General features: G+C 38.8%; 1 protein-coding gene across 2 annotated transcripts; it reads right to left on the minus strand.

Annotated features, from left to right (window-relative positions):
* Positions 1–24384, minus strand: urm1 (ubiquitin related modifier 1). 2 transcript variants are annotated; one of them, XM_022680941.2, is made up of 5 exons: positions 24283–24384; positions 18652–18722; positions 5477–5558; positions 2763–2811; positions 1–681 (listed from the first exon to the last, which is right to left on the minus strand). In XM_022680941.2, exons 1-5 carry the CDS (start codon positions 24315–24317, stop codon positions 613–615), a joined length of 306 nt encoding a protein of 101 aa, XP_022536662.1. In that variant the 5' UTR covers positions 24318–24384; the 3' UTR covers positions 1–612. The 2 variants fall into 2 exon arrangements, with proteins under 2 accessions (XP_022536662.1, XP_022536663.1); XM_022680942.2 differs by lacking the exon at positions 24283–24384 and adding an exon at positions 21114–21866.
* Positions 24385–25982: the final 1598 nt, after the last annotated feature.

A 25982-nucleotide genomic window follows, 5' to 3' on the forward strand; every position in this document is an offset into this window, starting at 1 on the left:
TACACATAAATAAAAAATCATTTATTAGCATTTTTTTAATCCAAACAAATCTTAAAAAACAAAAACAAAAAGAAAACACACAGCGAATCAGGCCTACACACACACACACGCACACACACACACACACACACACACACATTCAAACCAACACACACACATACGCACACACACAGCACCGGGGTGCCCCAGCGTAAACTAATAAAAATGATAATTCGGCCGTTTGAGATGAGAGTGATTGGCGGTCAGTGTCTCTGGAGAATCCATCTGGACGCTGGCGAGACAGAATGACCTCTGAGCGCGCTCAGTCTGACCCCATCCATCTACAGCGGGGCAGGGCAGGGTGGGGCAGGGCAGGTACTACAGGACCGGACCGGACCACACCTGTGTCTGATGGCACTCTCCAACACAAGCTCTTCCTATTGGCTTACAGATCAAAACAAGCCAGGAGAAGCTCGCTGGATTGGTTGAGAGGTGGACGGCGGATGGAGGATGGGTGGCGTAAAGGTTTGATGGTGAAACAGAGGCTGTTTGGGGGTGTGTATTTGTGTGCATACGTGTGTGTGTGTGTGTGTGTGTGTGTGTGTGTGTGTGTTCAGCATCCTTTACAGTCAGTTAACCTCCATGAAGGGTTGAGATGAACACCACATTGTCCTGATCCTGAAGCTGATACTCCAATTCACCCTGAAAAAACACACACAGAAAAAAAACTGAAAATACATACTAAAGAAAAGGAAACAATTGAAATATTGTGTGAAAAAAATATTTTGTTGTTCTGCGATATATATTGTGATATTAAAAAATACAAGTTTATTCACCATGTTTCTTTCTACAAATTAATAATGATCCAAATAAGCCTGAAAATGTGACTAAAATGTATATTTCTTATATTTAATTCAATCTATGCAATATATTTGATACTAACATATACACAAACGTTACAGAAAACACCCCAAAAATGGCAACAACAGATGCTGTAAAAATGTGTAGTTAAAAATTTAAAATGGAAAACGTTCATGTATTTAATAATTCCAAAGGAGAATAATGGTTTTGTTTTGCTTATATACAGTATAATCGCTATATTAGTGGCATAAAATTAACACATATAAATCCTAACCTAAAGCATATAAAGCCTTTTATGACCTGGCACAAAGTTTTATAAATGCGTATGCTTTTAAGCAAACGCTTAATTTGAAAAATCAAAGGTGTTACGTTACACTGCAATCTAACTTCTAATACAAAAAGCATCGAACCTGTGTTATAGTGCATTAGTATGTACACTGTTTTTATAAACGGTCATTATAAAACCATATACTTGTGACTATATTTAATAACGTATAATATGTACCTATACACTGCTTTAAGTACTTTTGGGTTATTATGCTATTGTCATTATCAAAATTACTTGAAATAAACTATTTTAAATAATTAACTACTGTATAATTGACATTTTGGAGACATTTAAAAAGATATGAAGCCTATATAAAGCTTTAAAAGCATATAAAGCCTTTAATGGCCATGCATAATGTTTTATCAATGTGTGTTTTTTTAAGTAAAAGCTTAAATTCATATTACACTGCAATCCAACTTTTAATACAAGAAGCACCGAACCTGTGTGTACAATGTTCTCAATGCTCTTATAAAACCGTACTTATAAATTTACATACTTGCCACATACATATATAGAAGACATTTAAAACCTATATAAAGCATTATAAAGCATAGAAAGCCTTTAATGACTATGCATAATGCTTTATAAAGGTGTGTTCTTTTCAGTAAAAGCTTAATTTAAGAAATCGAAGGCGATCACGTTACACTGCAACCTAACTTCCAATACAAAAAGCACTGAACCTGTGTTATAGTGCATTCGTATGTATATATTTATAGAGTCAAATATTATGCAATAGTATGACAGTCATTAAAGGCAGAATGTATACCATATTTATAACACAGGGTATAATATAGGGGTAATTTTCCTTTTTTATTTTGAGTAAACTATGAAATGTGTGTAGTTTAATTTGCTGTATGTAACGATGCACATCCTGCAGTGTCACTACTCACTACTGAGCACGTGCACACTGTGATAATGATGCTGAAACGATGTATTGTGCAGGTCTGCTCTATCTAAATATTCTTTGAAAAGGCTCTTTAAACTGCAGCCGTTGTTCGGAGTTTATTGCTGGCTGTACAAAAACAGGGCAGAACAGGAAAGAGGCGGTCAGCTTAAAAAGATCCTGCAAATTAGATTTACGTCAAGCCATAAAGGACCTGTCCGATCCAGACCGACACTCAACTTTAAATCACGGCTTGATTTGTGGGTTTTAGTGGTCATTGACAGTCGTCGAGACATTGACTTTTTCCTCATTGATTGTGTTTCTTTAAATTACAAGCTGATGCCAATACATGTTTTCCTGAAAGAACAGGCCGGCGTGACCTCCACACACACTCTAAACGAACAGAGGAGATCCCGACGAGCAAGCAGAACTGAACACGACGTTAAAAACTGAGAGAAAATAGAGAGAATAGAGTGACTGAGAAAAAATAAAAATAAAAGAGCACTTAAAAAGGATGAGTTTCTTTGATTTTACCAAATTGAAAACCTCTGGAATATAATCAAGAGGAAGATGGATGATCACAAACCATCAAACCAAACTGAACTGCTTGAATTTTGTAATAGTAAAATCAGAGAAATTGATGGTCTAATTTTTTTTCCAGAGCTGTATACGTACACATATACACACACACACATACAGAGAGCTGCTCACCATTAGCTCCCAGTCTGCGTCGTTGATCAATACGAGAATCCCGGGTCTCCTGTGTTCAAGGAAAACAGAGAAAGAGAGAGAGACAGAGAGAGAGAGAGAGAGAGAGAGAGTCATTTAGCTGATATGGTCTATACTGATAACACTGACATAAATCAGGAGCCTGATGATAATGGATACGGGGAAAAAATTACAGTTTCTGTAAAGTGTGGAACTCTGTATTGGCATATGTAATAAATGATGTGTAAAACACAAAAACAGTTATTTCACATGCACTTAAAATTTAGCATCAGCACTGAGCCTTTTTTCCTTTATTTTTAACTGAGATTTGCAAACTCTTGTATGTATTTATATTCCCTTTAAGCGTGCATTTTATCAATGCAGTCTAAAGCATTATAAACACATATGGGGATACGAGTAGATGACGCTCAGTCAGTGATAAGGTTAATTCTGATGCTCCGTCGTGCATGGATACCCTATGAGAAGGGGTGGGGACAGAAGAAGAAGAAGAAAAAAAAAACCAGAGGAATCACCCCCTCCTGCTGCTGGTGTAATAATGTGACGTGTGCAGTTTACAGTGCAGCTTACACTTTACTGTTTTTATCAAAAGAAAAATCACACTGTTCTCATTTCCCATCATTTATCTACTACAGACAGATTATATCTGTCCAGTATCATTTATTTTACTTTAATCCTGGATATATGGAGATGTTTGGAGTGCATTATTATTAGTAGTAGTATCATGTCAAATAATTTTGGATCACTGGCATCTGTTACTGTATATCTGATAAAATTCTTGTATTGTTTAATATCTCAGTTAGGGGTGTGCCATATCATATCATATCATATCATATCATATCATATCATATATCGTATGCAATAATAAAATGTAATTTTCATTTTGTTGCAGTAGTGTATTCTTAAAATATATATTTTTTAAATTCAGTGTTTTGTAATATCGCCAAGAGTATCGTTATCACGAAAATACCATGAAATATTGTGATATATATATATAGATATAGATATATATACTGGATATCCTACTTGGCTCTGAGCTGATTTACTTACTCATTTACTACAATTCGTATTTTAGACCCCCATGTATTTTCTTCTTCATATATACATATGTAAAGCATTCAAATGCCACTTTTAAGATCCCTGTTCACCTTCGCAATCTGCCTTTTCTGTTGTTTGTTTGTTTCTTTTATGTATTAAAACTCCCTCAAAAAAGTAAAAAACATAAATGTTATGTTATGATGAAACTAGGAGGGTGTGTCTAAACTTTTGACCTGCACTGTACATAACAAACGTTTTCCCAGCTGTGGTAGATAAACATATCGTACATATATCAGGTATCAGTATTAATCCAGTATTACTATATTGGTAAAACCCTAAATTATAAACCTGGATCAGTTTATAAATATGAAATAAAATCAAACAAACAATAAAAATAAACAAAAAGGAAACATATCAAAAGACTCAGCATCAATATTCTATTAACCTACATTAATCAAAGTTTTATTGTTTAATGTCTCACACACACACACACACACAGTGTTGCGTTTTTGCATTTATATAGTCCAGTACTACACTAACAACATGTGTGTCCTATTTCCTGCTCATGCAGAGATTTGTGTGTATGCACGCACGCATGAGTGTGTGTGTGTGTGTATAAAGTGGTTTATATGAAAAGTGTGTATGTACTCTGGTTGTATTTCTATTGTCCAGTACTATACGTACAATGTGTGTGTCCTATTTTCTGCTCAAGCATGTGTGTGTAAATGCACGTGTGTGAAATGGTTTATATGGAAAGTGTGAATATATTCTGGTTGTGTTTATACAGTCCAGTACTACACTAACAATGTGTGTCCTTCTCATGCACTCGCACACGTGTGTGCATGCGTGTGCACAAGAGTGTGTGTATGCATGTGTGCGTGTGTGTGTGGATCAGTGTATAAGGAGAGTGTGTATGTATTCTGGTTGTGTTTATGCAGTCCAGTACATAACTAACAACGTGTATGTCCTATTTCCTGCTTATTCAGAAGTGTGTGTATGCATGAGTGTGTGTGTGAGAGTGTGTATGTATGTGTAAAGTGGTTGCGTTTATGCAGTCCAGTATTATACTAACAACATGTGTGTCCTATTTCCTGCTCATGCAGAAGTGTGTGTGCGTGTGTGTGTGTGTGTGTCCGCGAGCATGCATGCGCACTTGTGTGTGTGTGTGTGGGTGTATGTGTGTGAAGTGGTGTATTTTGAAAGTGTGTATGTATCTGGCTGCGTTTATACAGTCCAGTACTATACTAACAATGTGTATGTCCTGCTCATGCACATGCACACGTATACACACACGTGTGCATGTGCATGAGCAGGACATACACATTGTTAGTATAGTACTGGTAGAGAGTGTGTGTATGCTTGTGTGTGCGTGTGTATAAAGTGGTTTATATGGAAAGTGTTTATGTATTCTGGATGCATTTCTACAGTCCAGCATGTGTGTATACATGTGTGTACGCGTGTGTGTGTATAAAGTGGTGTATAAGGAAGGTGTGTATGTATTCTAGTTGCATTTCTATAGTCCACTACTATAATAAAAATGTCTGTATTCTATTTCCTGCTCATGCATATGCACGTGTGCATGTATACACATGCATTAGAGTGTGTGTGTGTGTGTGTGTGTGTGTGTGTGTGTGTGTGTATACCAATATATATATACTCACACAGTGTCTCCCTGTACGAAGAGCTCGGGCCTCTCTTTCAGCAGGTTGACTCGTATCCACGCCAGCAGCTGCTTCATGTCCCCTGCAAAACAGCCACCAGGGGTCAAAGGTTAGAGGTCAGAGTTCCTGGAGACGGCCCTGCGGTCGAAGTGGCGCGACAGAGTCTCGGTCGAGAGCCCGGCGGCTGTGTGTGTGTGTGGAGGTTACGGTGCAGGCGCGGTGGCCTCTCCAGCGTTCAGCACTGCCGCTGTCCAAACACAACAGAATCAGAGAGGCCTTCGGTCAGAATGGCCGCGGCAACAAAGCCTTAAAAGCGCACGGGCGGTGCTGAAATCAGCGCTTTTACGAGAGCGGGGCGAGACTGAAGCGTCACTCGAGTCCCTCGCCGGCCGACGGCGTGGAGGAGGGCAGGGATGATTGATGGATGCGAGCAGGACGGCTCCCCACGGTGAAATTCAAATGAATCGCAGGACGTCTGCGACCCTCCACCCCGAAAAACGCCACGGCCGCAGTGGACCCTGATGTACGTGACCTTACGGTGAAAGAGCGGCGTTTCGCTCGGTCGTTGCTTCTCATTTCTGCAAGGAGACTAACCGAGGTTTTTCCGATGTGACGACGGAACGCTCGACGAATTCGGCCATTCAGAGAACAACTCTCAAATATATAGAGAAGCGCTGATCTTCTTAACATCCCCAAATCATCTTCATCATCTCCAAAACATGTTACCATCTAAATAAAAGGAAATAAAAACAAACTGGCAACACAATGCACCTTTTCTCCTTAAATCTACAAGAAATTACAGAATAAACTAAACTATGAACCCTCGCTTCTTAAAGAATGAAGAAAATGCAGTTTAATTCTGTCTAAATAAATGTATTTGTAAAAAAGTGTATTAAAATATATTAAAGATTTTAATACATTTTTAAAACGGTGCATTTCTATTGCATTTCTATTCATCATCAAACATCCATGCAAAGTAATTAGAAGCTAGTGTTTACAAATATATATCAAATCAAAATAAATAAATAAACCACATAAATGCAGCTATAGAGCCAAATTAGATTAATCTCAAATAATCCAGTTAAATAATGATTAATGTAAACACAAGAAAATGTAGTAAAATGTGTTTTAATGGTGTGGTTTGATCTCACGATGTAGCAGAATGATGTGTGTGATTGTGTACACATGGATGTACGTGTGTGTGTGAATGCACACGTATATGTGTGTGTGTGTCTCCGCACGCGCCCAGGCTATTCCACTAACAATGGCGGAGCAGTCAGGAAGCCCGTGGTCCAGCATCAAGCTCACCATCATCAACACAGCATCATCAGCCTCCATCTCCGGATCCAACCACTTTCCTCCTCAAAAGAGGGGGTGAGGGAGACACGAGAGGAGTAACGGAGCGCGAGAGCAAGCGAGAGAGAGCGAGAGAGGCAGGAGAAAGAGGAGAGAAAAGGGGGAACCTATAGAAAGCTGTGAATTAGATATACATTACATTTCATTACGTTACATGCATTCACTGCGTTTATTCAATTCGGATACGGCGCTCACATCTGTGCTCACTGACTCTCACTGTGTGTCCAAGAAGGCGTGTGTGTGTGTGTGCACGAGAGACAGAGTGTATATGTACATATACATATACACACACGTGTGTGTATGTGCATGTGTGTGTGTGTTTGTTCTCCAAGTCCCATCCATATGAAAAGCAATTAGCCTAATCAAGAGTGTGACAAGAGCCTAAGCTTTGAAACACAGATCAGTCAGCGGTCAAATAGCAACCTTTTAACACACACACACACACACACACACACACACACACACACACACTCTTTATGATGAGCTTCTGTTCAATAGCATTGTAGTCAAGACCGCTAGTGCTAAATCAGATTGTAAAAACACAATTAAATTAATTTGTAATCAAACATACATCAATATCATTCATTACACATAATATTTATTTATAACTATAATCCTCCATACTACATAATACACAAAAACACCAGCACTGGTCTCGGCTGGTCTCCATAAGACTTTACGGGTATATCTTGCCTCGAGAACAAGACAATATTGAGTCCAAATGAAATTGTTTATGGTCTTGAGACTGGTTTTGAGATGAAGACTAAACTAGAGTACTATACGAATACTGTTTAGCATGAAGAAATAAAAAACAAATTAATAAATAAGCCTATTAGTGTTATTACTACTTTATTACCACATCAGTTTGAGATATTTTACTACTAAACCATCCTGCGATAGTGTATAAACCCTATTTATCAAGTATTTATCAAATTGTTTAAATAAATTAATGGATAAATTGATTGATTAAATAATAGATGGTAACTTTACCTCAAATAAAAATATATATTTAACCATATATCTACAGCTCTGTAAAAATAAAGAGAGCACTTCAGTTTCTGAATCAGTTTCTCTGATTCTGCTATTTATAGGTTCATGTTTGAGTAAAATGAACATTGTTATTTTATTCTATAAACTACAGACAACATTTCTCCCAAATTCCAAATAAAAATATTCTCATTTAGAGCATTTATTTACAGAAATTACAGGAAATGGCTGAAACAACAAAAAGATGCAGAGCTTTCAGACCTCAAATAATGCAAAGAAAACAAGTTCATATTAATACATTTTAAGAGTTCAGAAATCAATATTTGGTGGAATAACCCTGGTTTTTAATCACAGTTTTTTTTTCATGCATCTTGGCATCATGTTCTCCTCCACCAGTCTTACACACTGCTTTTGGATAACTTTATGCTTTACACTCCTGATACTGGGCTTGAGTATTAAACACTACTGTTAACCATGAGAAAACACATGCCAACTAATCAACAAGTCTATAATACTTTATTCTACTTTAGTCTACTACTTTATTACCACATCTGCTTGTAATTTTTGCAATTTTAATTTAAAAGAAATAAAGGATTTTTTAAAACCAGATTCACCACATCAATAATGCACTCTGTATATATACTGAACTACAATAAACATGTGTGACAGATTTTTGACTATTAAGCGTGTGCAAACTTCTATAATGATAATGTAACGCTGAATTGATATATTGAGCAGCTTATATCGTGTAATATTGTTTACCATATTTAAAAATGTAGGTTATATTACTATATATATATACACACTTGGTGTTGGGAAGCTCTCCTGTGTTTGAGGAGACATGATGATGATGATGATGATGATGACGCACCGGATCTTTATCAGAGCTACCGTCGCCATCACTGATCGAGTTTGTGTGTATATATTGTCAGCAGTGTGTGTTGCCTTGAAAATATCGCAATGTGTGAATTATCTGATCGTTGGTTACCGAGGTTAAAAACGCCGTGCATCTTCCTACTCAGACGTCTGATTTGTTACGGTCCCTCCCTTTGTGTTCCTGATATCATAATAAATGACGCACTATGAGACTATGATGAGCATTATAAGTAAAGGGAGGCAGTGGGTGGTATGTAGGCTATTCTAGGTGTGATTATATATGCGCTGTTGGCGGCCAATTGAAACGTTAAGGCTTTGTGTTATAATAGATAAATTCATAATCAATATTTCCCAATCTCCTCACTGCAAAAATGGCCTTAGCAGGTAACAACATTGTGTATCTAGTCTAAAATCTCACATATATATTGTTTTACAGCTGTTAAAAAAACATTTTAATATTATTTGTTGCAAATGCTTTTATTCAGACAAATATCTCATTCTACAGGCAGTGGAATCCAATAGAATGAGACAATTTCACTAGATAGCATGAGAAAACCAGACAATGGAATATATCCATATCTATACACATATATACATATGAGCAAATATTTCAAGTCAAGAGTCAATATTGGGATAAGTTGAGGATGTGTTGAAGATTTAGGGATGAGTTGCAGAAAATGTGAAGATTTGAGGATACATTGGCGAAGATTTAGAGACTTAGGGATGAACTGTGGATGTTTCGTAGATTTAGGGATAAGTTGTGGCTGTTGTAGAGACTTAGAGATGAGTTGGAGAAGATTTAGAGATTTATGCATGAGTTGGGGAACATACAGAGACTAAGGGTTGAGTTGGGGAAAATTTAGAAACTTAGAGATGAGTTGGGGAAGATTTAAAGACTTAGGGATGAGTTGGGGAAGGTTTAAACATTTAAGGATAAGTTTGGAATATTTTGGGGACTTGGGGATGAGTTAGAGTGCTTTAGAAACAGAGGGATGAGTTGGGACTTAGGGGTGTGTCAGTAAAGATTTGGAGACTTAAGGATTTATTGGGAATATGCTGCAGACTTAAAGATGAGTTGGGAGAGATTCATAGACTTGGGGATTAGTTAGGGATGGTCTGAGAACTTGAGTTAAATGGAGATGCTTTAAAGAACTATGGATGAGACTTGGGGGTATGCTAGGGATGATTCGGAGACTTAGGGATCAGTTGGGGATGATCTCGAAACTTGGGGTTTGGAGATACTTTAGTAATTTAGGGATTAACTGGGTATACTTTGGTAGTTTAGGGATGAGTTGGGGGTAATCTGAAGATTTGGGCATATATCATGGTGATTTAGAGACTTAGGAATCAGTTGGGGATGGATTGTAGGCTTAGGGATGGGTCAGGAAAGCTTTTGAGATTTAGGGATGTGTTGGGTATAAATTGTAGACTTAGGAATGAGCTGGGGATGATTTGAAGACTTGGGGTTTGGAGACACTTTAGAAATGTAGGGATTAACTGGGGATACTTAGGTAGTTTAGGGACGAGCTGGGGATGATTTAAGACTTAGGGATGAGTCAGGGAAGAGGAGCAGTGGTGACCACCCAACATCCTGACCTCTCACTAACGTCTTAATGTTGATCCTCAAAGCAAAGATCCAAGAAATTAAAATCTATTAGAAAGTTGTTTTTTTCACCAAAAGCAGGATAATCTCTATTTTTTAATACCCAAGATTTCAGAAGAAACAATTAATAAAGTTAAGTCCCAATACATTCGCCCATAATGTGTGTATGCGTTAGAGTATGTGCAAGAGTATGTGTGTGTGTGTGTGTGTGTGTGTGTATGTGTATGTGTATGTGTGTGTGTGTGTGTGTGTGTGTGTGTGTGTGTGTGTGTGTGTGAGTGTGTGTGCGCACACCTCGCTTTGCTGTGAAAGGCAGGGGGGGGTGAGCAATAGAGGCTGTTTCAGGTTAATTGGATCGCTGTCAGCCTTCTCAGTTGTGTAACGATCGCTGTACCTCGCAGGCCAGCGAGCCGCACACTCCTCACACTAACCACACTCCTCACACTCCCTCACACTCCCCACACTGCCTCACTCTCCTCACACTCCCTCGCTCTCACCACACTAATCACACTCCCCAACACTCCTCACACCACACACTCTCCACACTCCTCACACTGCCCAACACTCCCTCACATTCCCTCACACTCCCACACGCTCTCCCCGCACTCCTCACACACAGCCCGCACACTTCACATCTCAAACTCCCCACACTCCGAACATACTCCTCACATTAACCACAATCGTCACACTCCCTTACACACTCCTCACACTAACCACACTAATCACACTCCTCACGTCACTCTCTACACACTTCACACATACTCCTTATACTAACCACAGTCCTCACACTACGCACACACTCCACACACTCCGGCACCAATAAAGAAGAGTGATGCTCACCCTGATGCAACGTAGGGGCAATGAATATTGACCTGTGCCCAAAATCAGGGGGCTAAAAACAGAAGCAATCACTTCTGCACTGATCACTCCTTTACTACTTCACTACTTCACTTCTTTACTCCTTTACTCCCTAACTCCCTTCCACCCTCCCTCCTTTACTCCCTAACTCCTTCACTCCCTCCCTCCCTCCTTTACTCCCTAACTCCTTCACTCGCTCCCTCCCTCCTTTACTCCCTAACTCCTTCACTCCCTCCCTCCTTTACTCCTTTAGTCCCTAACTCCTTCACTCCCTCCCTCCCTCCTTTACTCCCTAACTCCTTCACTCCCTCCCTCCCTCCTTTAGTCCCTAACTCCTTCACTCCCTCCCTCCTTTACTCCTTTAGTCCCTAACTCCTTCACTCCCTCCCTCCCTCCTTTACTCCCTAACTCCTTCACTCCCTCCCTCCCTCCTTTACTCCCTAACTCCTTCACTCCCTCCCTCCCTCCTTTACTCCCTAACTCCTTCACTCCCTCCCTCCCTCACTTACTCCCTAACTCTTTCACTCCCTAACTCTTTCACTCCCTAACTCTTTCACTCCCTAACTCTTTCACTCCCTAACTCTTTCACTCCCTAACTCTTTCACTCCCTAACTCATTCACTCCCTCCCTCCCTCCCTCCCTCCCTCATTCACTCCCTAACTCATTCACTCCCTAACTCATTCACTCCTTCACTCCCTAACTCCTTCACTCCTTCACTCCCTAACTCCTTCACTCTCTCCCTCCTTCACTCCCTAACTCATTTACTCCCTAACTCATTTACTCCCTAACTCATTTACTCCCTAACTCATTCACTCCCTAACTCATTCACTCCCTAACTCATTCACTCCCTAACTCATTCACTCCTTCACTCCCTAACTCCTTCACTCTCTCCCTCCTTCACTCCCTAACTCATTTACTCCCTAACTCATTTACTCCCTAACTCATTCACTCCCTCCCTCCCTCCCTCCCTCCCTCCCTCATTCACTCCCTAACTCATTCACTCCCTAACTCATTCACTCCTTCACTCCCTAACTCCTTCACTCCTTCACTCCCTAACTCCTTCACTCTCTCCCTCCTTCACTCCCTAACTCATTTACTCCCTAACTCATTTACTCCCTAACTCATTTACTCCCTAACTCATTCACTCCCTAACTCATTCACTCCCTAACTCATTCACTCCTTCACTCCCTAACTCCTTCACTCTCTCCCTCCTTCACTCCCTAACTCATTTACTCCCTAACTCATTTACTCCCTAACTCATTTACTCCCTAACTCCTTCACTCCCTAACTCCTTCACTCCCTAACTCCTTCACTCCCTAACTCCTTCACTCCCTAACTCCCTCACTCATTCCCTAACTCCTTCCCTCCTTCACTCCCTAACTCTCCCACACTTCTTCATTCACTCCCTCCCTCCCTCCCTCCCTCCCTCCTTCACTCCCTAACTCCTTTACTCACTCCCTTCCTCCCTCCTTCACTCCCTAACTCCTTCACTCCCTTACTCCCTCCCTCCCTCCCTCCCTCATTCCTTCATTCCTTCACTCCATCTCTTCTTCACTCCTCTACTGGGACAACCTTTACTTCCTAACTCTCCCTAACTCCTTCACTCCTTCCCTCCCTAACTCCATCACACCCTCCCTCCTTTACTCTCTTACTCCCTAACTCCCTCACTTCCTCCCTCCCTCCCTCCCTCCTTCACTCTTTCATTCTTTTAGTCCTTCTCTCCATCACTTCTTCACTCCTCTACTGGGGCAACTTTTAATAAAGGTGGAGGGAAAAAACCCAAAAAAAACCAAGAGCTTAAAAAATATATAAAACAGCTTCTAAAATAGTCTTACTGCTATTTGCTAATCGCTAATCGCTAACGGTGTGGACAGAGCGTCCAACATCTCCATCTATCCTTCTTTATCCATCACCCATCACAGAAAGGAGGGTGATAGGGGTGGATGGAATGGAAAGTAGGGAGGGGAGGAAGAAGGCGGGAGAAGAAAAAAAGGGGGAAAAAAGAAGGAGGCGGTCTGCGTCAGCGCTCAGGTGCATGCTGGGATTGCGTCTGTGTGTGTGTGTTTGTGAGGAGAGAGGGAGGGTGGAGACTTATAGTGTAGCATAGCATAGCATAACACAGTATAGCGTAGCACAGTGTAGAGTGTAGCACAGCGCAGTATAGCATAGCGTAATGGCTAAGCTAGCATTAGCTTTCTCCCAGTTTGGCATTTCGAGCTTTATTATCATTATTATGGTCTGCAAGTGGGCGGGGCTCGAATCATTTATCTTGGTAGCGATATGAGCGACGCCTCCTTTTGTATGACAATGGTGGTATGTAAATGCGTATATATGTGTGTGTGTGTGTGTGTGTGTGTCCGACACTACTATAGGACTATAGGCTAATCAATCACTCAAGCACAAGACAGAAATTTAGTGGTGGGTTGGGGTGGTTGCTGACTGGACCCCCCAGTGTCAATCTGACCAATCACAGCCAGTCATCCATAACACAGGCGAATATCTCTTACTCTCACTCATTCTCTCACTTATTCTCTCTCTCTTTCTTTTTCTCTCTTTCTCTCTCTCTCTCTCTCTCACACACAAACACACAGGAGTTACGAGGTCATAGCCTGGCCTCACTAAGGTCCTGCTGGCCACATTCCCTCCCCGGGTCCACTTTTGTGGACAGGTTGTCCTGGAGACTCCCGTGCCGTGGGGATGACCCCGCTGTTGTTAGAGCTGCTGTTGTTTTATGGGGGTGAAGAAACAGAGCACAGCACAATCACTTCAGAGCATTCCCAACCTCACACACACACACACACACACACACACACCTTAAAGGTTAAAGTTTCACACACTCACAAAAGTATCCATTTAAAAAAAAAGAAAGCTTGCACTAAAACTAGTGTATCTCAAAAAAATTTAATATCGTTAAAAATTAACTTTTTTATTTTTAGTAATACAGTTGAAAATGTGAAACTCATATTATATAGATATTTATTTATTTTATTGTTGATGATTATGGCTTACGGCTAGGCCTGTCACAATAATTGCAATATCGATTTATTGTACGATAAATGGACATGACCTCAATCATTTTATATTTTTTATAATCGTGATATCGTCATTTTTTGTGTTTATTTGTGTGTTTATTTTGTAACATACACACAGTGTGGACTAAAGTAGGTAAAGAAATAAGTAGATATAATATATGTATTATATAATTCAAAAACTAACTATAGTAAATGATTATTTAATGTTTTGCTGTCTTTAAAAAGTGTCTAATTGCTTTTTTATGCTATTCTGTTATCATTATGTCAGTGGCACTTTATGGTCTTAAACTTACAAAAATATCACGTACCGCAATAATTTCTGGGACAATATATCATCCACAAAAAAATCTTAATGTGACAGGCCTGCTTACAGCCAATGAAAACCCCCAAAAATCAAATTAGAATATTATATTATAAGACCAACTGGTAGTTTTGGTACTTTTGGCAGTGTGGGCAGTGTGCCAAATCCTGCTGAAAAATGAAATGAAATCCGCATCTCCATAAAAGTTCAGCAGAGGGAAGCTGTAAGATTTTGTGGGAAAACAAAACTGCACTGACTTTAGACTTGATAATAAAACACAGTGGATCAACAGCAGCAGATGACATGTCTTTCCAAACCATCACTGATCATCAGTACATTTTACATTCCATTTAAAGGAAATAAAGGGAGCAGAGTCTGGAGGAAGAGTAGAGACACACAGTCCAAACTGCTCAAGGTCTAGAGTGAAGTTTCCACCAATCAGTGATGGTTGACAACTTTTATGGAGATGCAGATTTCATTTTCCAGCAGGACTTGGCACACAGCCCACACTGAGTACCAATAGTACCAATTGGTCTTATAATATAATATTCTAATTTTCTGAGACGCTGATTTTTGTTTTTTTATTGGCTGTAATCCATAATCATCAACAATAAAAGAAACACTCTGTGTTTAATACATCTATATAATATATGAGTTTAAAATGTTTTACTCAATTACTGAAATAAATTTTTAATGATATTCAAATGTTTTTAATTGCACTACTAGTTTCATGTCCATAGAAATAATTATTATAATCTATATATCGTTGCTGTCCAATGAAAAACACTTATCTCCAAAAAAGCAACTTTACAGGAGAGAGAAAAAACCTTGGAAACTTTCCTTTTTAAGAGTTTCTATTGGTCTGTTAATCAATAAATTTTGGCACAGTGTAAAGGACAGTTTGTCTGTTCAAATTCTGTAAAAAAAAAAAAATAGAGATAAGTGTTTGTTTTTCATTGGACAGCGACGATATACATATATGTCCATTTGTTCATGAGTCCATGACTCCATGACGGAGATACTAACACACTGTTATTTTTACTAAGTGAGGCTTTAAGGCTTTTCTACACACCAGTTCTACACACTTGGAATCCCTCTCAGCTGCCGGCCACGTTACCCTGCAGCCTGGCACCACTTTCACCCCGATGCCCCGCGAGGAGGCCTGGAGGAATTTGGAAAAGGAGGGAGCGGCGAGGCATTCGTGCTGCCAGCCCCCAAAAATGATTGCACACAAAAAAAAGTGCAGGGTGCTTTGTCACCATCGTCCCTCCCTTCTTTTCTAGGCCTCCTAGTGCCCCTACCCCGTTCCATACCTTTCCTCTGACCCCGGCGCCGGGCATAAAAGACCCATCAACAGTATCACTGAACGCATTTACAAGTGAAAGAGGCTTAATAATGGAGCAGTTAGAGAGAGAATGGGCGAGTTTGAGGAGGCTCACAGATGTTGGTGGTGTACGGAGGAGGAGGAGGAGGAGGAGGGGGGGGCAGGAGGAGGCGGACGGAGAGAGAGAGAGCGAGGGATTGGCTCTATTGTTGCAGAGAGAGAGAAAGAGAAAGAGAGAGAGGGAAGGAAAAAGGGAAGGGACTGGGGGCAATTACTTTTTTCAGGCCTGTGTTTGACCACAGCAAACCAACACTGAGCCATCCAGCACCGACCCAGCACACAGAGCGCGAGAGCAGACCAAGCCGAGCGCAAGAGCAGGTGTCCAGAGTAGCGTGTGAACCAGGGGTGAGAGTGTGAGAGAGAGAGAGAGAGAGAGAGAGAGAGAGAGAGAGAAAACCAACAAGTGAGAGACACCAAATAAGTGAGACAGAGAGAGAAAAAGAGAGAGAGTGAATAAAAGAGCAAACTAGAGAGTGAGACCGAATGAGTGAGAGAAAGAAAAAGAGAGAGAGAGAAAGAAAGACAGAGAGCATTACATTAGGAAAGAGGAAAAAAGAGTGCGAGAGACAAAACAAGAGAGAGAGAAAGAGAGAGAGAGAAAAAGAGAAAGAGAGAGAGAAAATAAGAGTGAGAGAGAGAAGGAAAGAAAACAAATGAGTAAGAGAGAGAAAAAGCAAATAAAGGAGCGAGAGACAAAGAAAACTAGTGAGAGCAAGACCAAATTAGTGAGAGAAAGAGAGAGTGAGAGAGAGGAGCTAAGAGAGCATGTGAGTGAGAAAAAGAGAGGCACATAAGTAAGAGAAAAAAAGAGAGTGAGAGAGAGAGAGAGAGAAAACAAACAAGTGAGAAAGACCAAATAAGTGAGAGAGAGAGAGAGAGAGAGAGAAAGAGAGAGAGGGAGAATGAATAAAAGAGCAGAAAACAAACAAGTGAGTCCGAATGAGTAAAAGAAAGAGACCAACAAGAGAGAGAGAGAGAGAAAGAGAGCAAATAAGAATGATTATGAGAGAAAAAGAAAGAAAGGCAGAGAGCAAGAGAGAAAGAAAAAAAACGATTAAGAGAGAGAGAGAGAGAGAAAAAGAGAGAGGGAATAAGAGTGTGAGAGAGAGAGAAAGAAAGAAAACAAATGAGTGAGAGAGAGAAAGAGAATCAGAGAGAAGCTTAGAGAGCATGTAAGTCAAAACGAGAGAGGCACATAAGTGAGAGAAAGAAAGACAGAGAGAAAAAGAGTGAGTGAGTGATAGATAGATAGATAGATAGATAGATAGATAGATAGATAGATAGATAGATAGATAGATAGATAGATAGATAGATAGATAGAAAACAATTTTAGAAAGACACTCGTTTATAAACCCTATCATATTTTATTAAAACCTGAGTAAAGAAAAGCTTAATTTTCTGACCAATCAGATCATTAGGATCTAACAACAGAGTATAACTCTAGTATCTAGTAGACGGGGCTTAAAAATCGATACTGTGCTTTTAAGAATTGATACAGTACTAGAAAATATATCACAATATTGTACTGATATATCTGTACTTTCTTATACCCTTACAGTGTGGATGCAGTATTTTGTATTATGTTTACAGCATGTTCTGTCCTGAGACTTTCTGTTTTCAGTAAAAGACGTAAAAATGCTTTTTTTTTTGTCTCCAGCAGGACGAGGACAGCGCAGTCATTCCACCACCCGCTTCCCGCCTCCAGCAGAGATCAGGATCGAGATATATGGAACTAATTAAGTGATCAATACTAGGAATAGTCAGGAATTGACTAGTTGAAGAAAGAGGGAGAAAGAGAGAGAAAGAGAGAGAGAGAGAGAGAGTGAATGAAAGAGAGAAAGGGATGAAGTCAGTTCTGAAGTTCTGAAGAAGTCTCCAGGTTTTATCTGATTATCATGATTATGTTCACTGGCTTAATTCCATTTCTAAACATTTCTATTTCAGTAAAATGCCATGAACCATCTGCTGATGTGGCATTTTAACATAAGACACCCCTCATTCCAAAAAAAGCTAATCAAAACATACATTTAATACCTTAAATTGGTCAATAGTTTTTTCTTTTTATTATGGTAATACTTTGTTAAAATTCCTATTAATACTTTTTTAATCTGATAATATTTTTCTATCATTATCATTTACTGATACTTTAATACATATTACAAAAAAAAACTAACTAAACCCCCTGATTTTAGCTGACTCTACCCTCAGATCAAATTTGAAAAATGCTAAAAATGTGAGGGGTAGTTTATGAGGGGCACTGGGTGATGTATGGGTTTAGGGGCAGGGCGGGGCAGAATAAGGGCTGATCAACTGAGCTGCGGCAGTAGCAGTGTGCCTCTAAAAGCAGTGAGACCCAGATGATTGATGTCAGCAGGGGGCGGGATTATTGATTATCTGATTTGCTTATTGTGATTTTATGTCTGCGTACCAAAGTACACAGAATCATCATCATCATCCTCACCTATAGCACAGTTGAACCTGAGAGGGCGCTGCAGAGGCAGAAATTACCACAATAAAAGCGTTTTTAAAGGAAATGTTTATAATAATTTTAAGCAGGATTGATATGTTTTATTCATTCTAAAAAAAAACCATTTCAGCTATTAATGACAAATATATGGTTTAGGATCTAGTGGCTTTTTAAATTCTGTGACTTGGAAATTAAAAAATAACTGCTTAATAAAATAATCGTTCATTGTTTCCTGTTACCGGGGTAAAATGCTTCATTAATCGTGATACTGATTTGAGGTCTGTGTTGATGTCCATTGTGACTGTACTCACATGGATCTGATTGGCCAGGCAGGGTCACATGATGGTCTTTCACTCCATCAAACAGCAGTTCAGCTCCTCCCCTGAAAGTAGAATATTTTAGAAGATCAGTACAATTATAATGTGATATAACTGTGTATAGAAAAATAAAATAGAAGTTTCTTTAGATTCCTTTATTTAAGCAAAAAATATTTACGTTATTAACACTTGGTTTAAAACTTGCCTTACATTAGTTCAGCATTAATGCAAACTGTTGCAAAACTTGAAAACAGTCAGATGATAATAATTAGGTTGAGCTGATTTAAAATAAGTGTGTTTCATTCAACTATTTAACCTGATTTAGAAAAACTTTTTTTAACATTAATTTAATTATGTGTTATCATTTATTATACCACAGTTAGTTCCGACCTTGCAATGTGATTGCTGAAAGGCGTTCTGTGAGTACCGCCATCAGCCAGTAAAGCACTGTAACCAAAGCTCTCCATGTATTGTTGTATTACTCTGCCACATACAGCGCAGCTACAAACAGAGCAGCAATGGAACTATTTTAACGATTTAACTGTTTTTTCCCTCCTCTTTAACTCTTTAACTATTTAACTTTAAATAAACAGTGATAATGGAACTGTGGTATAAAGATATTGCAATAATACACTCAAGATTTGTGCTATTACATGTAATATGGCACTGCTGTGCTGATCTACAGCCTTATCACAGCAGTAGCAATATTACACCTTATAGCACAAACTTCGAGTGTATTATTGCTTGATTGAAATGAATTTAAGTTGGTCCACCAATTCTCTTCTATTTCAGTTTATAAAGACATCAAATTACCAATTTCACACCAAACAAATGACTCTAAATTTACATTCATTTACACATAAACCATTCAACCCATCTGTCCAATATGTAGTTTTTACTACTTTTACTAGCTGAGGGTCAGTATTGAGTTAAGGAGCTTTAAATTGAAGAGAAAGTTAAAATGAACCCCCCTCTGGTGCCCCTGCAGAGGAAGGTCATTGAGATTCATTGGAAGAAGTGATCATCCAACAAAGGGATGAGTTCCTCTTGTCCTCCGCTCCATTCAGTCATTAGGAAGACTAGCTCTGGCTATTGTCAACAGGAAGCTCCATCTGCTCCAACAACAGATCCTGAAGATGCCTTCACTACAGGAGCGCTCCCTAATCCTGCTGCTGGATCTTCCCTCCTGCAGAGTTTAGCTTTAACCAGATCAGTAACTATCAGTTATAATACTCATTAACTATTCTTAAATTATCAGACTCATCAGATAAATATACACTAATTGGAACCTCAACCATTGCTGCTTTCATCATTCAAAGCTATTCAATCTGTAGGACAAGCTAGACAATGTAGTCATATCACCCCCTGTCCTTTCTGCAGTGTTCTGCAATCTGTCAGAACAACTAAGGCTGAACTATACAGTATATATTTAATCCTGTCACAGTAATTTCTGTTTTGACAATATGCAATATACAACATTATATATACACTAGTGCATCTAAAAAAAAATTGAGTATCACTGAAAAGTTATTTTATTTTAGTTATTACAGCACTTCACGCTTCCCTCTGCTGACAACTTTTGTAGAGACGCAGATTTCCTTTTTCAGCAGAACTTGGCACACTGCCCACTCTGCCAAAAGCACCAACTGGTGTTATATAATATTCAAATTTTCTGTGACGCTGATTTTTGGGTTTTCATTGCCTGCAATCCATAATCATTAATCAACAATAAAAGAAATAAACGCTTAAAATAGATCACTCTGTGTGTTTAATACATCTATATAATATATGAGTTTCACATTTTGAACCGAGTTTCTGAAATAAAAGTAACTTTTCAATGATATTTACATTTTTTGATATGCGCTAGTATACAAATCTGGGAAAAACTAAGAGAGCACCTAGAAATGGTGAGTTTTTTTATTTTACCAAATAGAAAACCTCTGGAACCTTCAAACCGAACTGCTTAATTTGTTTTTGCACCAGGAGTGAAGCAGCATAAACATATCCAAAAGCAGTGTGTAAGACTGGTGGAGGAGAACATGATGCCAAGATGCATGAAAAAAAAACCACCAGGGTTATTCCACCAAATATTGATTTCTGAACTCTTCTTTCAGTCATTTCTCATTTTCTGCAAATAAATGCTCTAAATTATAATATTTTTATTTGGAATTTGGGAGAAATGTTGTCCATAGTTTATAGAATACAACAACTGTTAATTTTACTCAAACATAAACCTATAAATAGCAAAATCAGAGAAACTGTATATATGTATATGTTTAAATATGATTATATAAGGTAAAGTAGGTCTATCAGAAGGTGGAGGGGCAGGTGGATGGTGCCCTGGTCTCTAAAGCGGTGAGATGGTGGTGATGTTAGTGAAACAGCACGTCAGCGAGAGAGAGACGGGCGCGAGAGCGACTCATGCAGCAGGTGCAGGGCTCATAAAGAGCGCTCACATCTCGTGGAGAATGCACAGTTGTCCTCCAGATCCTCAGGGCTGGCGAGACGCCCGCGGCCGAGCGCTCCAGCCTGAACGCCGGGGTCAGCAGGGCCGCCTCAAACACCACCTCTTTCTACCCTCAGAGAACCACAGAGGATCTGTGATGATCTCAGAGCTGGCAGAGCTTTAAAACGCTGCCAAACGTTAACTTTTACCTCACGCCTCAACTCAATCTGCGGTCTGTTTTGGGAGGGGCGGAACAAGCAGCGGTCAGCGTACATCAGCACACACTAAACCATCTACAATCAGACTGTGGAGACGAATGGAGGGATGCTGGGACGTGGACACCATTTTTTGTCATTTTTTCTGAGGATAGTTTCTGATTTAAAAGCTTGTGATGCATCTAAACGTCAGTCTAGAAAAATGTCCAACAGTCTGCCCTTAATATACTGTAGGAATTTTAATAAACGCAGGGTTCATACATTTCCATGTTTTTTTCATGACTTTTCCATGACTTTAAGGCTTATTTTCATGACCATTTGATTTTTAAAACATCAGTGCAGACATGGACAATGAGTAGGTCTAAAATGAATCAGACACGCTATCTTCAATAATAAAATGTGTTTCAGATACTGAGAACTCCATTGTGCAGGGTTAAATTACTGAATTAACTCCGAGCTGACGTATTTTGTTAGCTCAAAATAGATTTTCTCCGTTGATAAATGGAAACACAAAGATTTGTAAACCTAATTTACATGAGTTTTCCAAAACTTTCTAGGTATTTTTATTTTTCCAAAACTTATCCAGGTCTGTAAATTTCCATTTTAAAATTCCATGACTTTTTTCAGGTTTTTCCAGACCGTTTGTACCCTGTAGATGAGGGGATTTTCGCACTCATTTTTCTTTTTTTCCCTACATAGTAAATTAACTTTACTTAGTTGAATATGGATTTCAGCACAGCTGTTAACTGAAAGCCATTCCAGGTGACTCTACCTCAGTTAAGCAAGTTACTTTGATGAAATATAAAACATATTCTGGTTTGTTTAACACATTTTTGTTTACTAAATATTTTCATATGTTTTCTCCACAGTTTGGATGAGTTTAGGGGATTTTTAGGTGATCTTCATAGAATAGTATGTTTTTAATGGGACAGTACATGCCAAACACTTGAATGTCCAATGTCCCTAACTGTTATACAAGCTATCCATAAGAAATCTATTAGGGCTGTGTATTGGCTAGATCTCTTGGATAAAATATGTATCACGATACAGGGCTTACAATTCAATATAACGTGATATGGTGATATCCTGCATTTTATTACTCAGAAAAAACTACAAATGTTTAAAACAAACTTTAATATTTACACCATTTGTGTACAACTCTACCTAGTGGGCAGGGTTTAAACAATAATAAACGAACCTCTCTGTATTAGTTGTGCATTAATGTCATCCTGATATGAGGAGGCTGCACAAACTTCTGGTGAATCCTTAAATACTCCATTGAGATGTTGAAACCATTTTACTAATTAAAAAGCAGAATGCAAGCCAGAATAAGTCCAATAATCTGAAGCTAAAATATAAATTTAAAAATATAAATTGGATAACAACATAGAGCACATATGCACAAATACTGAAACATGGTCAATCAAGCCACATGCTCCCTTTTTACACAATCAGAAGATTGTGATGCATTTCCTTTTCCTATTTGAAACACAAACAGGTGCGGAAATATTTTTTCTGCAATGCAGAAAATAAATTAAGTAAAGAAATAAAGGAAAACATTGAATATGAAGGTGTTCAAACTTTCAAATGGGTTAGTTAGTGAGTGAGTGGTTCAGAATCTGAGCATCAGATTGTTTGTGCATAATAAAACACTTTAGGATATTTCTGTAGTATTTCTTGGAGATATACACTTTTTTCATCGCAAAAAAAATTATGTCATTGAAGAGTTACTTTATTTCAGTAAATCAGTTGGAAATGTGAAACTCATGCATTATATAGATGCATTAAACACAAAGTAATCTATTTTAAGCATTTTATTTCTTTTATTGTTGATGATTATGGCTTATAGCCAATAAAAACCCAGAAATTAGTGTCTCAGAATTTTTTTATATTATATACAATAAGACCAATCAGTACATTTTGGCAGTGTGGGCAGTGTGCCACGTCCTGCTGGAAAATGAAATCCACATCTCCATAAAAGTTGCAGAAGGAAGCTGCAAGATATGAAGTGCTGTAAGATTTTGTGGGAAAACAAGATTTTAAACTTGATAATAAAACACAGTGGATCAACACCAGCAGATGACATGTCTCTCCAAACCATCACTGATCATCAGTAAATTTTACATTCCATTTAAAGGAAATTAAGGGAGCAGAGTCTGGAGGAAGAGTGGAGAGACACACAGTCCAAACTGCTCGAGATCTAGAGTGAAGTTTCCACCAATCAGTGATGGTTTGTTTGGAGAGACATGTCATCTGCTGGTGTTGATCCACTGTGTTTTATTATCAAGTCTTAAGTCAGAGCAGTTTTTGCAGCACTTCATGCTTCTCTCTGCTGACAATTTTTATGGAGATGCAGATTTCATTTTCCACCAGGACTTGGCACACTGCCCACACTGTGTACCAAAAGTACCAATTGGTGTTATGTAATATTCTTATTTTCTGAGATGCTGATATTTGCGTTTTCATTGACCATAAGCCATAATCATCAACAATAAAAGAAATAAATAATTTAAAATAGATCATTCTGTGTGTGATACATCAATATAATATATGAGTTTCACATTTTCAACAGAATTACTGAAATAAAGTAACTGTTTAATGATATACAATTATTTGAGATGCACTAGTACATGACAATTGTACAAGAATATTTTACAGCAAAAAATCAATAAATGTTCATGTTTTACTTAGTAATAGTGTGGTAACGCCAGACACAGTCTTGTTTACAACATACATACAGAAATAAGCTCGTATTATTAACAATAATAGCTGGTCCCGCAGCAGGTAAACACACAGTTACACACACTCTCAGCCCCGGCAGCGCGAATCTCTCCCCCCGCGGAGCCGAACCGCCCCCAAACAGCCCGGTAACTGCGTGCTGAGACCCCGCGGATTCTGACTGAGCTATTAAACCCGCGCTCTGTGAGAAAACCGCGCTAATAAATCAGTTAAAATCACACCCACCCGAACTCCAGATGGACCGCTAAGGGCGCCGCCATGTTGCTGAGGTCACAGGAAGCTGTACCCGCCTCTCCGCCTTCACCACTCCGGTACACTTCCGGTGAGAGCGCGCGCGTGCGTGTGTGTGTGTGTACATATACAGCTCCGAAAAAAAGTGAAGAGACCACTTCAGTTTCTGAATCAGTTTCTCTGATTTTGCTAATTATAGGTTTATGTTTGAGTACAATGAACATTTTTGTTTTATTCTATACACTACAGACAACATTTCTCCCAAATTCCAAATAAAAATATTATTGTCATTTAGAGCATTTATTTTTAGAAAATGAGAAACGGCTGAAACAACAAAAAAGATGCAGAGCTTTCAGACCTCAAATAATGCAAAAAAGACAAGTTTTACGCTTCTAGGCCACACCTTGCGTTAGATTCATATAATTTATATTATATGAATATATATTTATATATATTTACATATATAATAAATACTATTTACTTTTACATGTACAGTATATATATATATATATATATATATATATATATATATATATATATATATATATATATATATATATATATATATATATATTATAACTCAGATCTCTAAGACCTCCTAAGACCTGGACTTAGGAGTTGTTATCCTATTGGTACAGAAATGTTCGATAGGAATTTTTACCTGGCCCATGTTTCTGTCTGGACTGGCTGTAGAAGATTTTGACTGGTATTCAAACTAGTTCATATTCATAAAGTAGTTTTAAGAGTTCATAAATCAATATTTGGTGGAATAAACCTGGGTTTTAATCACAGTTTACTTCATGCATCTTGGCATCATGTTCTCCTCCACCAGTCTTACACACTGCTTTTGGATAACAATTTGGTCTCATTTTTTCCCATAGCTGTATATATGTATATGTTTGCTTCTATATGTGCAGAATATGCTGATGTATTGTGGCAAATGTTGCTCCTCTATTGCCTTCCTACAAACACACACTCTCTCTCCCTCTGCAGAAACTCCCTGAGCCTCCATCATATTACTGACAGGTCTGTCCCGATCGGGGGTGGGCAGATTGAATTGCTAATCTCATGCCTTCTGTTGGCGTCCGGAGCCGCGCTGGCCCTTTACAGCCGGCCATTCATGTGGTAATGCGGAGCGGCAAGGGCTGAGGGGGGCCACGGGGCCGGCAGGAGTCACCCGAGGGGCCACGCCGACCCACACTGAGGGGAGGTAGAGGCTGGGTGGAGCTGAGAGGCTCTGTGTATTTTTGAATTGGGGTCTGAGTGATGACGTGATGATGATGATGATGATGATGATGATGATGATGATGGGCTACATGTGATTCAGGAATCAGGTCTTTAAACTGCAGATCATTACTTCCCCATCCTCACTTAAGTACATTTACTCATGATTGGGTATTCACATATTCACTTCTCAGAAATATTTTGTAACATATTTATATTTATATGGCACATCAGTCTCTTTTATAATCAGTTATTGCACCTTGCACTTTGCTCTGTTAATTATTTAATGACCATTAGCAACATCTATTGCACTGCTCCGTTTACAGATAGATCTTTACCTTGTATAGTTAGTTTTTTATAGCCTTATATATTTTCTATTCCTCTGTGTTTTCTATCTATCTATTAAAATAACTGTACAGAAATCCATCCATATTTATGGATGTGTGTATTCTAATATTGGGGAAAATAAC

Source organism: Astyanax mexicanus, chromosome 20 (genome assembly GCF_023375975.1).
Source record: "Astyanax mexicanus isolate ESR-SI-001 chromosome 20, AstMex3_surface, whole genome shotgun sequence".
NCBI lineage: Eukaryota > Metazoa > Chordata > Actinopteri > Characiformes > Acestrorhamphidae > Astyanax > Astyanax mexicanus.